The 13029-nt window shown below is 43.1% G+C and overlaps 1 protein-coding gene across 4 annotated transcripts in view; it reads left to right on the forward strand.

The window, feature by feature from the left end:
* The window catches only part of NRXN3 (neurexin 3), a 546212-nt gene that overhangs the window by 213693 nt on the left and 319490 nt on the right, over positions 1 to 13029 (forward strand). For 3 of the 4 annotated variants that reach the window (XM_040333785.1, XM_040333786.1, XM_040333788.1), the window contains 2 exons: positions 4494 to 4697; positions 7036 to 7062. In XM_040333785.1, coding sequence (XP_040189719.1) covers positions 4494 to 4697; positions 7036 to 7062 — 231 coding nt within the window. The remainder of the gene's footprint in view (positions 1 to 4493; positions 4698 to 7035; positions 7063 to 13029) is intronic. The other variant, XM_040333787.1, reaches the window with a different exon arrangement.

A 13029-nucleotide genomic window follows, 5' to 3' on the forward strand; every position in this document is an offset into this window, starting at 1 on the left:
TATAGTAGTGTGTGTGTGTGTGTAGTACTATGTGTGTGTGTGTGTGTGTTGGGGTCTTTGTGTGTATAGTAGTGTATGTGTGTGAATAGTATAGAGTGTGTGTAGTGCTATGTGTAGTATAGTATGTGTGTGTGTATAGTATAGTGTGTGTAGTACTGTGTGTGTGTGTGTGTAGTGCTGTGTGTATGTATAGTGTGTGTAGTGCTGTGTGTGTGTGTAGTGCTGTGTGTGTAGTGTGTATAGTATAGTGTGTGTAGTGCTGTGTGTGTAGTGCTGTGTGTATGTGTAGTGCTTTGTGTATAGTATAGTGTGTGTAGTGCTGTGTGTATGTGTGTGTAGTGCTGTGTGTATAGTGTGTGTGTAGTGCTGTGTGTATAGTATAGTGTGTGTAGTGCTGTGTATGTATAGTATAGTGTGTGTAGTGCTGTGTGTGTGTATATATATGTATTGTGTGTGTAGTATGTATAGTATAGTGTGTGTAGTGCTGTGTGTATAGTATAGCGTGTGTAGTGCTGTGTGTATAGTATAGCGTGTGTAGTGCTGTGTGTATAGTATATAGCGTGTGTAGTGCTGTGTGTATAGTGTAGTGTGTATAGTGTAGTGCTGTGTGTATAGTATAGCGTGTGTAGTGCTGTGTGTATAGTATATAGCGTGTGTAGTGCTGTGTGTATAGTGTAGTGTGTATAGTGTAGTGCTGTGTGTATAGTGTAGTGTGTGTAGTGCTGTGTGTATAGTGTAGTGTGTGTAGTGCTGTGTGTATAGTGTAGTGCTGTGTGTATAGTGTAGTGTGTATAGTGTAGTGTGTGTAGTGCTTTGTGTATAGTATAGCGTGTGTAGTGCTGTGTGTATAGTGTAGTGCTGTGTGTATAGTGTAGTGTGTATAGTGTAGTGCTGTGTGTATAGTGTAGTGTGTGTAGTGCTGTGTGTATAGTGTAGTGTGTATAGTGTAGTGCTGTGTGTATAGTGTAGTGTGTGTAGTGCTGTGTGTATAGTGTAGTGTGTGCAGTGCTGTGTGTATAGTGTAGTGTGTGTAGTGCTGTGTGTATATAGTATAGTGTGTGTAGTGCTGTGTGTGTATAGTATAGCGTGTGTAGTGCTGTGTGTGTATAGTGTAGTGTGTGTAGTGCTGTGTGTATAGTGTAGTGTGTGTAGCGCTGTGTGTATAGTATAGTGTGTGTAGTGCTGTGTGTATAGTGTAGTGTGTGTAGTGCTGTGTGTATAGTGTGTATAGTGCTGTGTGTGTAGTGCTGTGTGTATAGTGTAGTGTGTATAGTGCTGTGTGTATAGTGCTGTGTGTGTAGCGCTGTGTGTATAGTATAGTGTGTGTAGTGCTGTGTGTATAGTGTAGTGTGTGTAGTGCTGTGTGTATAGTGTAGTGTGTATAGTGCTGTGTGTATAGTGTAGTGTTGTGTGTATAGTGTAGTGTGTGTAGTGCTGTGTGTATAGTGTAGTGTGTATAGTGCTGTGTGTATAGTGTAGTGTTGTGTGTATAGTGTAGTGTGTGTAGTGCTGTGTGTATAGTGTGTGTATAGTGCTGTGTGTATAGTATAGTGTGTGTAGCGCTGTGTGTGTATGTATGTATGTATAGTATAGTGTGTGTAGTGCTGTGTGTGTATGCATAGTGTGTGTAGTGCTGTGTGTATAGTATAGTGTGTGTAGTGCTGTGTGTGTATGTATAGTACCATGTGTATCTAGTACTTGGTAAAGGTCGGCTGCTCTCCTATGCATTGCAGTTGTGTACGACATTTTCCCCCGGGTTAGTGTATCGCACAACACTCGTAAAACATGGTAGTTCCAATGGACCTTCACTGCAGAGTAACACAATGAACAGGCCATACATTGTCGTGTGTTTTGTTAACCAACTAAAAAGTTTGGGTGAGTTTTCCTTCCTTTGCTGCACATTGGTGGCCTGTGTGTGAGTGGGCTCCCCTAATAACACAACACACAAAGTACACTGTAATGTGCGTTATCTGATGCATGACAAGGCCCTAGAAGATCCTCTTGTTGGTCACAATGGCCACCATGGACTTCATCTAAAGTCGGTGGGACAGTCCCCAATAATTGCTCAGGGTGGCCTACAAGACTTGAATGACAGCCAATCATGTGTGCTCCATCCAGAAGGTGTGAGATCAGACGAGGTTTGTGATTGGTGCCCGCCGGGTCCTGGAGGTAGGGGTAGAGGTTGGTGTAGGGAATGCCAAGGTGGCAGACACACTCCAGGTGGACATAACCTGTTATTTCGAGTTTACAGATGATTCTTTGTCTTGGCTGGCTCTATCAGATAAAACGTGTACTGGATCTCTCTCTCCATCAGAGGAGTGTGACTGACAGGGTCACACGAGGAGAGCGGAGTGGGCAATGGAGGTGTCAGGAGGGAGACATGATATTAAAGGATCCCTCTCTTCCTCCATGCAATGACCTTCATGGCTCATCTAAACTTAAGGATAGAGCTCCCAGTGTGTCTTACCGCATCTGACCACCAGGGGCTGCTGTGTGACACTGATTTGTATTCAGACTCCATCAGATACCTTTTCCTGGAAAGATGTTTTGTCAAAGTTTGAAATATATTTATTTTTTATTGATTGGATATTAGCATAGTAAAAAAACATTTACACCCACAAGTTTGCATGTGCTTTGCCTCATACACTAAATAGCCAATACTTAGTATTTGGATCCCCTTTCAAATAACTGCAATCAGGTGTTTCCAGTGAAGGGTCCTAATAACCTTCCAGCAGCATACAAGGAAGTTTTGGACAATTGTGCACATCCAGCCTTGTAGTAACAGTTTATAGAAGGTAATTTTCTGTACCAGCATCCAACATTCCATGACCAGGTTTTGTACTCCTTGAAACGCGTCAGCGGTCAGGTTTTATTTTGCTGTGACTTGTAGTGCTGTCCTTCTTTTAACCACTTAAGACCCGGACCTTTAGGCAGCTGAAGGACCCAGCCTGTTTTTGCGATTCGGCACTGCGTCGCTTTAACTGACAATTGCGCGGTCGTGCAACGTGGCTCCCAAACAAAATTGGTGTCCTTTTTTTCCCACAAATAGAGCTTTCTTTTGGTGGTATTTGATCACCTCTGCGGTTTTTATTTTTTGTGCTATAAATAAAAATAGAGCGACAATTTTGAAAAAAATGCAATATTTTTTACTTTTTTCTATAATAAATATCCCCCAAAAATATATAAACAATTTTTTTTTTCCCCTCAGTTTAGGCCGATACGTATTCTTCTACCTATTTTTGGTAAAAAAAATCGCAATAAGCGTTTATCGGTTGGTTTGCGCAAAATGTATAGCGTTTACAAAAAAGGAGATAGTTTTATTGCATTTTTATAAAAAAAAAAAAATTTACTACTAATGGCGGCGATCAGTGATTTTTTTCGTGACTGCGACATTATGGCGGAGACTTCGGCCAATTTTGACACATTTTTGGGACCATTGTCATTTTCACAGCAAAAAATGCATTTAAATTGCATTGGGGTAAATTCAGGTAGGGCTGCGCACTCTTACGGAGGCGCAGCGTACCATTTTAACGCTACGCCTCCGTAAATTACTTGCGCTACGCTTCATTCACGAAGCAGTAGCTCCGTAATTTGTGCGTGAAAGTGTCCCATTGTTGGTGTGTGGAAGAAATAGTGATCCGTTCTAAGGTAAGTATCCATTTGGGGTAGGCTGGCCTAGATCACCAAGCACCAAACGCCTTTTCTGTTAACTGTTTGGCTATACAAGGTGATTATGTTACTTTTTCTATTGTATTGTGTTATCGAACCCAATAAAAATGTATTGATTAAAAAAAGAAATAGTGATCCATTAATGGTGTCAGGGGAAGAATGTATGTTCCATCACCAGTCAGTGGGAGGACTAATACCCCATTGTTAGTGTCAGAGGGAGAAATAGTGTCCCATTGGTGGTGTCAGTGGGAGGAATAGTGTCCCATCATTGGTGTCAGTGGGAGGAATAGTGTCCCATTGGTGGTGTCAATGGGAGAAATAGTCTCCCATTGTTGGTGTCAGTGGGATAATAGTGTCCCATTGGTGGTGTCAGTGGGAGGAATAGTGTCCCATCATTGTTGTCAGTGGGAGGAATAGTGTCCCATCATTGGTATCAGTGGGAGGAATAGTGTCCCATTGTTGGTGTCATTGGGAGGAATAGTGTCCCATTGTTGGTGTCAGTGGGAGGAATCGTGACCCATTAATGGTGTCAGGGGAAGAATGTGTTCCATCACCAGTCAGTGGGAGGACTAATACCCCATTGTTGGTGTCAGAGAGAGGAATAGTGCCTTGTATCATTGGGTCTAGTGTCCCAAGAGCCCGATAAAGACAAGCAATGGGCTGCAGTTTTGAGGCAACTGATATAGATGGTCCAGCTGTGTTCGGTGACTTCATTAGCCGGGTCCCTGGTATGTCGGTGGAGCAGAAGAGAAGTGTATTGCTGTAGGGATCCAGGTCTAGTATGAACTTCTTCACATCTTCTTTTGTCCTTTTTTCTTCTCCAGAGGCCTCCGTCCTCAGTTATGATGGCAGCATGTACATGAAGATCGTCATGCCGGTGGTGATGCATACAGAAGCTGAAGATGTTTCCTTACGTTTCAAGTCTCAGAGAGCCTATGGGCTACTGGTAGCCACAACCTCTCGGGATTCAGCCGACACGCTGCGGCTTGAGCTGGATGGAGGGAAAGTTAAGCTCACGGTCAACTTAGGTATCGTATGATCCTTCCTCTCCGTGGGCGGGCAGGGCATCCATGTCTTTCTGTTTGCTCCCTTTGGCCGCACTAATGTCTGTTTCACCGCTGCATGTTCCTCTCCACCCACAGACTGCTGAGGTCTCTGGGAAGTTGTCTCATTTTTCTCCACCACCCTGCCATACATCCAACAATGCTCTGATAGTGTTTCCAATGCTCCCAGGGCTAAAAATGGAATTGAAACGATGTAGTCCCTACACTGTACCCCATTTCACCCAATCGCTCCTTCTAAAAAGTCTCAGATGTACAACGGTGGACATTTAAAGCCATCGTCAAATCTTTGGCAATGGCTGAAAATTGCTGCCGTGTGGAATTTTTGGAGCGGGGTCGTTTAAGAAAATGGCGTTGGGAAGTACCTAATTTTACCACTCCTTCATCTCCTTACTCCTCATAATACAATTTCTTCCCATTCATCATGTTTTTCACTTCATTGCCACCCTTGTCTTCTTCTTCCCCACCCAACACAGTCTGCAGGGTCTCTATAGTCTCTCTAAAGAACGTTGCGGACATTTGTCATAAAACTGCTCATCAATGGCCCTTACAAAATTGGGTCCTCCAGATTATTAGGCATTGTGATGTTTGGAATAAATTGGAGACGGTGTTGGGTCATCTCTGTCTTTTTCGCCTCAAGTGCTTTTCGTGTCGTGTCAATGTTTGTGCTGGCCGTACTTCTGTCCCTCTGTGTTTTTTTTTTTTTTTAAGTTTATTAATCTTGTTCCATCTGTCATGTTATTTCAAAAGATGGCACTCACTACCCTTCAAAGGCCTGAAGCCTGCGGCCCGTACAGCAAACAGCCTTGAGAACAGAGCGTGTTGAGCAGCTTTTAGGGGTGTACAAAAAGACACTGCCAGTCTGCCACCATCCAGCACCCAACACAAGTCTTCATATGGAGCTCAAACCAAGGATGGATAGTCAGAACCTCTCCACTTTCTCTGTCCACCCAACTGTGTGCACCCAAGGGTCTCCTATAGACTGCTGCAAGGTCGCTTTCCACTCTGCCACAATGCTGCTGTCTATAGGGAGAACCAGCCACAGACCTTTTGTTGGAGAGCCATAATTCTCTCATTACTTTCTTCCTACGTTCCTTATTTTTTGTCTCCTTCTTCCTTTCCCTTTTCTTTACCTCTCCCGTTTTATTTCTTTCCATATCCCAACCCCCACCTCATCAACCCTGAAGTCAGAGGTTATGACCTTGCATCTCATGGATGCTCCGTTTTTTTGGTTCCAGGCCCCATCGTCCTACCTTCTTGTGTTTTAATGCCCTATAAGTCCCATGTCCCTGCTATTTGCTGGTCTCACCGGTTCTCTGAGGCTGTTTGCTCCCACTTTTCTGTTGCGGTTGACGACACATAGCAAACCAAATCGCACGAAACAGCTCAGAGCCACAATATTCCATCAGGAATAGCCGTGTTCCCCTCAGCCTTTGGCAGCGCACTGTTGAAGATAGAATTGCACTTTGTTGGTTCTCTAGGAAAGGTGTAGGGATAACCTATAGGAAGGAGCTTTATATTGAAGGAGCTTGCTATAGTGCAGAAATCCTACATGGGTCACATTATATTAGAGGTCCCCTCAATGCTGCTTTTCTCTGGCTCTCTCCAGATGTAAGCGGTTAAATTGAATTCTGATCAGCATGAAACGATTTGGTTGTAATTATTCCCCAGTGAGGAGAATTATCTCAGACAGGTGGAGGGAGAGACATAACATCCACAATTCAGATGTTCCCTCCGGAGAGCTCACGTTAGGAGGTAGCAGACTTAAAGGAAGGGACACAGCCGAGCCTTGTAGGACCAAAAGCAGTGCAGCGGGAGACCCTAATCCCTCTATGACCTTGAAAAGCCCCCCCCCCCCCCCCTGAAGGTGACTGGGGGTTCTGGAGCAATATGTTCGTGCGGTTTGTTGTTTGTACGTGGCCATTTTATAGATTACAGATCTCTCACATTTCTGTATGGCGAGGTACCAGGTACACGGCAGCCATAGCAGCTGTACCCGTCACTGTGGTCCCCCATAGATAACATTTTATGGCGCACCTTTCCTAAACCTTTAATTACTCTGTAAAGCAAACACCATCCTATTCATGGTGCCGTTGGGACTGGGTGTCTTCTGACACACACACACACACACACTAGCCCCTCCCACTGCGCATACCTCCTCTCAGCACAGGTAGAGATATAAAATGGCCACTGTTGTTGCGTGTGTCTGTCCCCGGAAGGGTGGACCTCACTGTTTTTGGATGACTGCAGCTGTAACCTTGAAGGATACAAATTCATCTTTCATTTTATTTTTTTCCCCATCTAGACTGTATCAGGATAAACTGTAACTCCAGTAAGTTTTATACCCTCAACTCTCATTTTGTTCTATCTCGCTCTCTTGTTGTTTGATTGGATCTGGGCTTCTTTAATTTGCATATTGCTGTTCTTCTCTGGGTATAGTTATGGGCGGAGGGGAGAATTGGTACTCTGCACTGGGCCGAGGGGGGATTTGGTTCCGCCTAGAGGTATCTGTGCAGTCATACTGCCACCTAGTGTCCAAACCGCTAACTGCTGGGATTTGTGGGTTTGCAGCGGAACCAAACTCCCGGTCAGTGTTGCATGATGGTGTGGTGATAAAATTGATCTGATATTTGAGGGGCTTTGATTTCCGTGTTTTATTAATTGGGGGGGGTGGTTCAGGGAGAGCAAGCTTGTTTAATTTCTGGTCTGCAGGTAAGTGATAGTCCTCACTGGTAAATGCAGAACAATGCAGGTAAGTGTTTATCTTCTTATAAGAGTGTCAGAGTTCATGTTTGTGTATCAGTCCTGCAAGCTATAAATGGATAAGTGGATACACACTGAGCGCACCTCCTACAGGTTTACTGCACGATCCGTGCAACTGCTGTGAGATAAATTGATAGGCAAGGAGGGGAAATCCACTAAGTGGACAATACAAAATTCCCCAGCAATCAGCCGTACTAGCCAGCATAGAGAATAGATGACACCTGTTTCTGCATGGCGATAAAAGCAGAGGTCTCAGCTGTATACATGTGTACACCTCCTATTGTATTATTACACCATCACTGCAACTAGAGTTAGGGTGCATTCACACCACGATTTTATCATCCTACTTGTTCTCACGATTTTAGGTTTAAAATCGTACAAATCTGTATGGCAAAACGTATCCATTCACTTCCATTCATTAATGTAGGTCCCCAAGTGCATCCGATTTGATCCGCATCCGTTTTGATACGATTTAAAATTGCATCAAAAATCGTGTTTGACCACGATTTTTGGTCCTGATTTGAAATCGTATTAAAATCGTGTCCGGTTTTCGTATTAAAATCGTGTCCGATTTTTTTAATATTGTGGTCAATCTAAATCGTATGTAATCGGATGACTGATCCGATTACATACGATTTTGTTATATACGATTCCATCCGATTTTACGGTACGATTATCGGATGTAAAAATCGTGATGTGAACCTAGCCTAAGATAAATGAGGAATTAGGAAAGTAACCCAAGAAGGTGCAATTCAGTGATCAAAACAAAATTCCACAGTGATCAGCCATTCTAGCCAGCATACATAATGGGGGAGATTTACTAAAACTGGCGCACTCAGAATCTGGTGCAGCTGTGCATGGTAGCCAATCAGCTTCTAGATTCAGCTTGTTCAATTAAACTTTGACCAGGCCGATTTGGCATGCGATTTGACATGTCAAATTGCATGCCAAATTGGAGCCTATTGCCGGCAATGGCACCATCCGAATCGGCGCAACACCCACTTTGCAACGCCGCACCGATTCTGCACAACTTTTGGCGACTTCGGGGGGCGATTTCAATAGACGTCGAAAAGGTGTGCAAAGCACTGGAATAATCCCCTTGGACTTTAAAGGCAGAAAGTTGAGTAGTAAACAGTAGAATAAGTTTAAAAGCCAAACCTTTTAAACGTATTCTACTGTTTACTACTCAAATCTCTGCCTTTAAAGTCCAAGTGGATTATGCTAGTGCTTTTTACACCTTTTCTATATTAGGATGTTGGCAGTCCCTCACACCCTTCCCAGTAACATATATCTCATTTCAATAGACATTGGTGCATGAACCCGCACACATGTCTGTCAAATCGCCCCCAAAGTTGGACTAAAATGCGGCTTTGATATAATGCGAGTTCGGCTGAACTTGGGCAACTCAGTGTGAACCTGGGCTAAAACCTGGAAGCTGATTGGTTTCTATGCCAGCTGCACCACATTTTGCACTCTCCAGTTTTAATAAATAAACCCTAGTGGATTAAACCTGTTTCTGAATGGCAAAAAAAGCTCTAAATGGCGAAAAAAGGTTTAAATTGCGTACGTGAGCGCACCACTTACCGTTTTAGGTAAGACAATATGACAACCCAAAAGGCAGGTGCCCCAAGGAGGGGCAATTTATTAATAGGTGTATTTATATAAAAAAAAGTAGATAAGAATATATTTCCTATGATCATCAGCTCTATCTATTGTATAATTAAGAATTTGGTATTATCCTGGTTCATACATTTGACCTTGAGCTAAAATGATTCAATAACATTTGATTTTGCCCGCATTCCCACAGAACGAATGTACAGCAGCTTCACAGGATGAATGGCTCTGTTTGTATGTATACCAGGGGTGCCCAACCAGTGGCCCGCGGAGCCCTCTGATGTAGCCTGCGACCTCTTCTGCTCTGGATGGAATAGAATACTGTTATTAAAGGTTTATTACTAATATCACAGTGTATATATGGGCATATCTGTTCTGCAGTGGTTACTGGGCTGCTTTCAGACTGATCCGCAGTGCAGTGCAGTGCACCTGCGGGTTACCTGCACTGAGCCATAGACTTCTGTTATTACCTGCGAGTTTGGTGAGCTTTCTGAAAGTGCACCAAACCTGCAGAATATAATAGAAGTCTATTGCAAAGTGCAGAAAAGCCAAAGGAACACTGTGTTAAACCCGCGATGCGGGAAAACTGCATCGCATCAGTGTGAAAGCAGCAATGGGCCCCTTTTACACGATCAGTTCTACCCAATTGGACCTCTAAGGTGGATTCACCTCTAAGGAGTGGCAGATGTAAACTGACCTGTGTCCTACCTCCAATCCGATCCGCGAAAAAAAGGAGTATAGTGTGCTGTGTCCGTGTCCGCGCTGCTCTGCCATCCACCCGCTCTGCTCATTGTGGCCCCTGACCGGTTACCAAGTTGCTTAAGTGGCCCTCACGCTTCAAAAAGGTTGGGGCAATACAACATTCCCCAGCAGCCATACTAGCCAGGATTACACTTGTTTCTGAATGGCCGAGGTCCCCACTGCATACATGAGCCATGTGTGGCTTAATTGGAATTTTTTGGCCGTAAACTTTTGTGTTTTCTATCCGGACCTTTTTTGACAGGTCCTCTTTTCTTTTTATAGGTCCATATGTTTTCACAAGAATATATGAATTGTTCTGTTTGTGATTGCCATCTGAGCTTACCACTCTCAGCCATGTATTTCACTTTACTTGGCCCTCCTGATCCATTGAAAACATTACAAAATCCTATATGGTGTCATTCACCTGTTCCCCTAGTTATGTTCCTCCCACTGCGTCCAATAGAACGCCTTGTACAACTGTAGCATCCCGTCTTTTTTTTAGGAACAGTAAGTAAAGTAAAGCTGAACCTTACCGCCTCTGGTGGAACCTCGAGAATACCTGTTATAGGAGGTCAATATAGTCTGGATTGATTAAGACCTGGTTCACACCTATGCAGGTTGCAGTTTGCATATTCCAGGTACATTTTGCATTTTTCAATACACGTTTTTGATTAATTGAAGTCTATGGAACCAAAAATCTGAAATAAGTCCCTGGCTCTTTCCATAAAATGCACAGATGTGGACATGACCCATAGGAAACCATGTTAAATGGACTGTAGTGTGTTTCTGCAAAACTGAAAACCCACTAAAAAATGCATAGGTGTGAAGCAGACCTAAACCCACGACGGTCTCAGTAACATCAGCCCAGGGTGTTCATCTGGCATATGACATCATTAAATGGCTTCAACACACTCTCAAAGGACTCCAATAGTTCCACAATTTGATCGATATGTGCCATATTGAAAAAAATAAAAACCCCATGGCCCAGCATTAACAAAACTGAAGGGTCTATTTAGGGACTTACAAGACTTTAAATGCATAAAGCATATTAAATCCAACACAAAACCTACAACACCGCCCAACCAGCAGCATGCATGATGACGTCATGATTTATTTGAAAGCAGCGAATTTGAAAGGGGATTTAACATTATAGGAACATGTGCAACAACTAATTTAGTTTATGTTTAGGTACATACTAAAAAAAAAATTCTAGCTGACGCTGATGACATTTAAAAAGCCTCACAGAATCAATGTAAATTTGAAAGCAGTTGGAAAGTGCAAAGAACATTGAAAGTTGAAATGTAAATATAAAGTACTTGTGTGCTGCTATGGACCTCACAGCCAACCAAAACTGATATAGTTATAATAAAGAATAACATATCACCCTAAAAATACACACGAAAAAGCTGCAACCATTAGCAAGTGGCCTCAACACTCTAAAACAAATAATGATAATAAAAATGATACGCTAATTTAAGGAGCTATGCAGCAAAAAAAAAAAAAAATAATAATAATAATCTTTGCATTATTTTTTTTTGCTGCATAGCTCCTTGAATTAGCGCAATATTTTTATTATCATTAACAATAAAGCCCCGTGCACACGAGGAGACATGTCCGATGAAAACGGTCCGCGGACCGTTTTCATCGGACATGTCTCCTGGAAGCTTTTGGTCTGATGTGTGTACACACCATCAGACCAAAATCCCTGCGGACAGAGAACGCGGTGACGTAGAAGACACCGACGTTCTCAAACACGGAAGTGCAATGCTTCCACGCATGCGTCGAATCAATTCGACGCATGCGCGGGATTTCGGGACGCTGGTTACACGTCATAACCAGCGGACATGTCCGATTAGGTGTACTAACCATCGGACATGTTTCCAGCGGACAAGTTTCTTAGCTTGCTAAGAAACTTTTGTCTGCTGGAAACCTGTCCGCTAGACCGTACACACGGTCGGACATGTCCGCGGAAACTGGTTCGCGGACCAGTTTTAGCAGACATGTTCGACCGTGTGTACGCGGCCTAAAAGTTGAATACCTTGCAACAGACTATCAGATGTCACTTAAGAGCAGACAAAACACTGACCGATGAGTTCTAATTGGTCATGGTGGGTTGCTGTTTGGATATTGACCTGAAACTGCACTCTCACCATGGATGTGGGCTGCTGTCTGTACTCTTATACCGCGTAGACACGGTGGGAATTTACGACAACAAATGTTCGATGGGAGCTTGTAGGCGCCATCGTACATTTGCTGTCAGAATTTCCGACTACAAAAATTTGAGAGCTGGTTCTCAAATTTTCCGACAACACAATCCGTTCTCGTAAATTCCGATCGTGTGTGTACAATTTCGACGCACAAAATTCCATGAATGCTTTGAATCAACTACGAGACAGAAGCGCTCGTTCTGGTAAAACTAGCGTTCGTAATGGAGATGGCACATTGGTCACACTGTAACAGACTGAAAAGCACGAGGCTGAAAAGCGTGAATCGTCTCTCACCAAACTTCTTCTAACACGACTGGTATTGAACTTCCCTTTAGTAGTGACCTCGTACATCTTGTACGTCACCGCGTTCTTGGCGTTACGAATTTCCGACATTTGTGTGACCGTGTATATGCAAGACAAGTTTGAACTAACATCCGTCGGGAAAAAAATCTACGGTTTTGTTGTCTAATTTCCGATTGTCTGTACACAGCATTAGAATATACTTTTAGATACATATGACTAGCAAATTATCAAGGCACCACATCTCTACTAAAATCTCAAAAGAAGATTTTTGAAGAAAATCTGGGTGCTTTATTTCACATAAAAAAAACTAATACAAAAAGTCCTAAAAAAAAATGTTTTCTTAATCGTACGGTAAGTGACTCAGAATTAAGTATTTCCGCTACATTGGGTTATGCTGCCACCTACAAGGGTGCCACCTAAAAGGGGGGCATTGTTATGTGGTTGAAACAGAATGCAGCCTACAATTGCCACCAGGTAATGAAAACATTGAAGGACGAAGAACCACAGTTTCCAAATCTATGTCAAGGAAAGTGAGCTGTTTGAGTCCGTCTCTCAGTTATAGCTCTATTAATGTCTGTCTAACAGGTTGTCATTCCTGAAGCTCCCACTAGGGGGCACTTCACATTCCACTATCACCAGGTGAATTCATCAACTTATTCAAACCTGTGGTC

This window comes from Rana temporaria, chromosome 13 (assembly GCF_905171775.1).
Source record: "Rana temporaria chromosome 13, aRanTem1.1, whole genome shotgun sequence".
NCBI classification, from domain to species: Eukaryota; Metazoa; Chordata; class Amphibia; order Anura; family Ranidae; genus Rana; species Rana temporaria.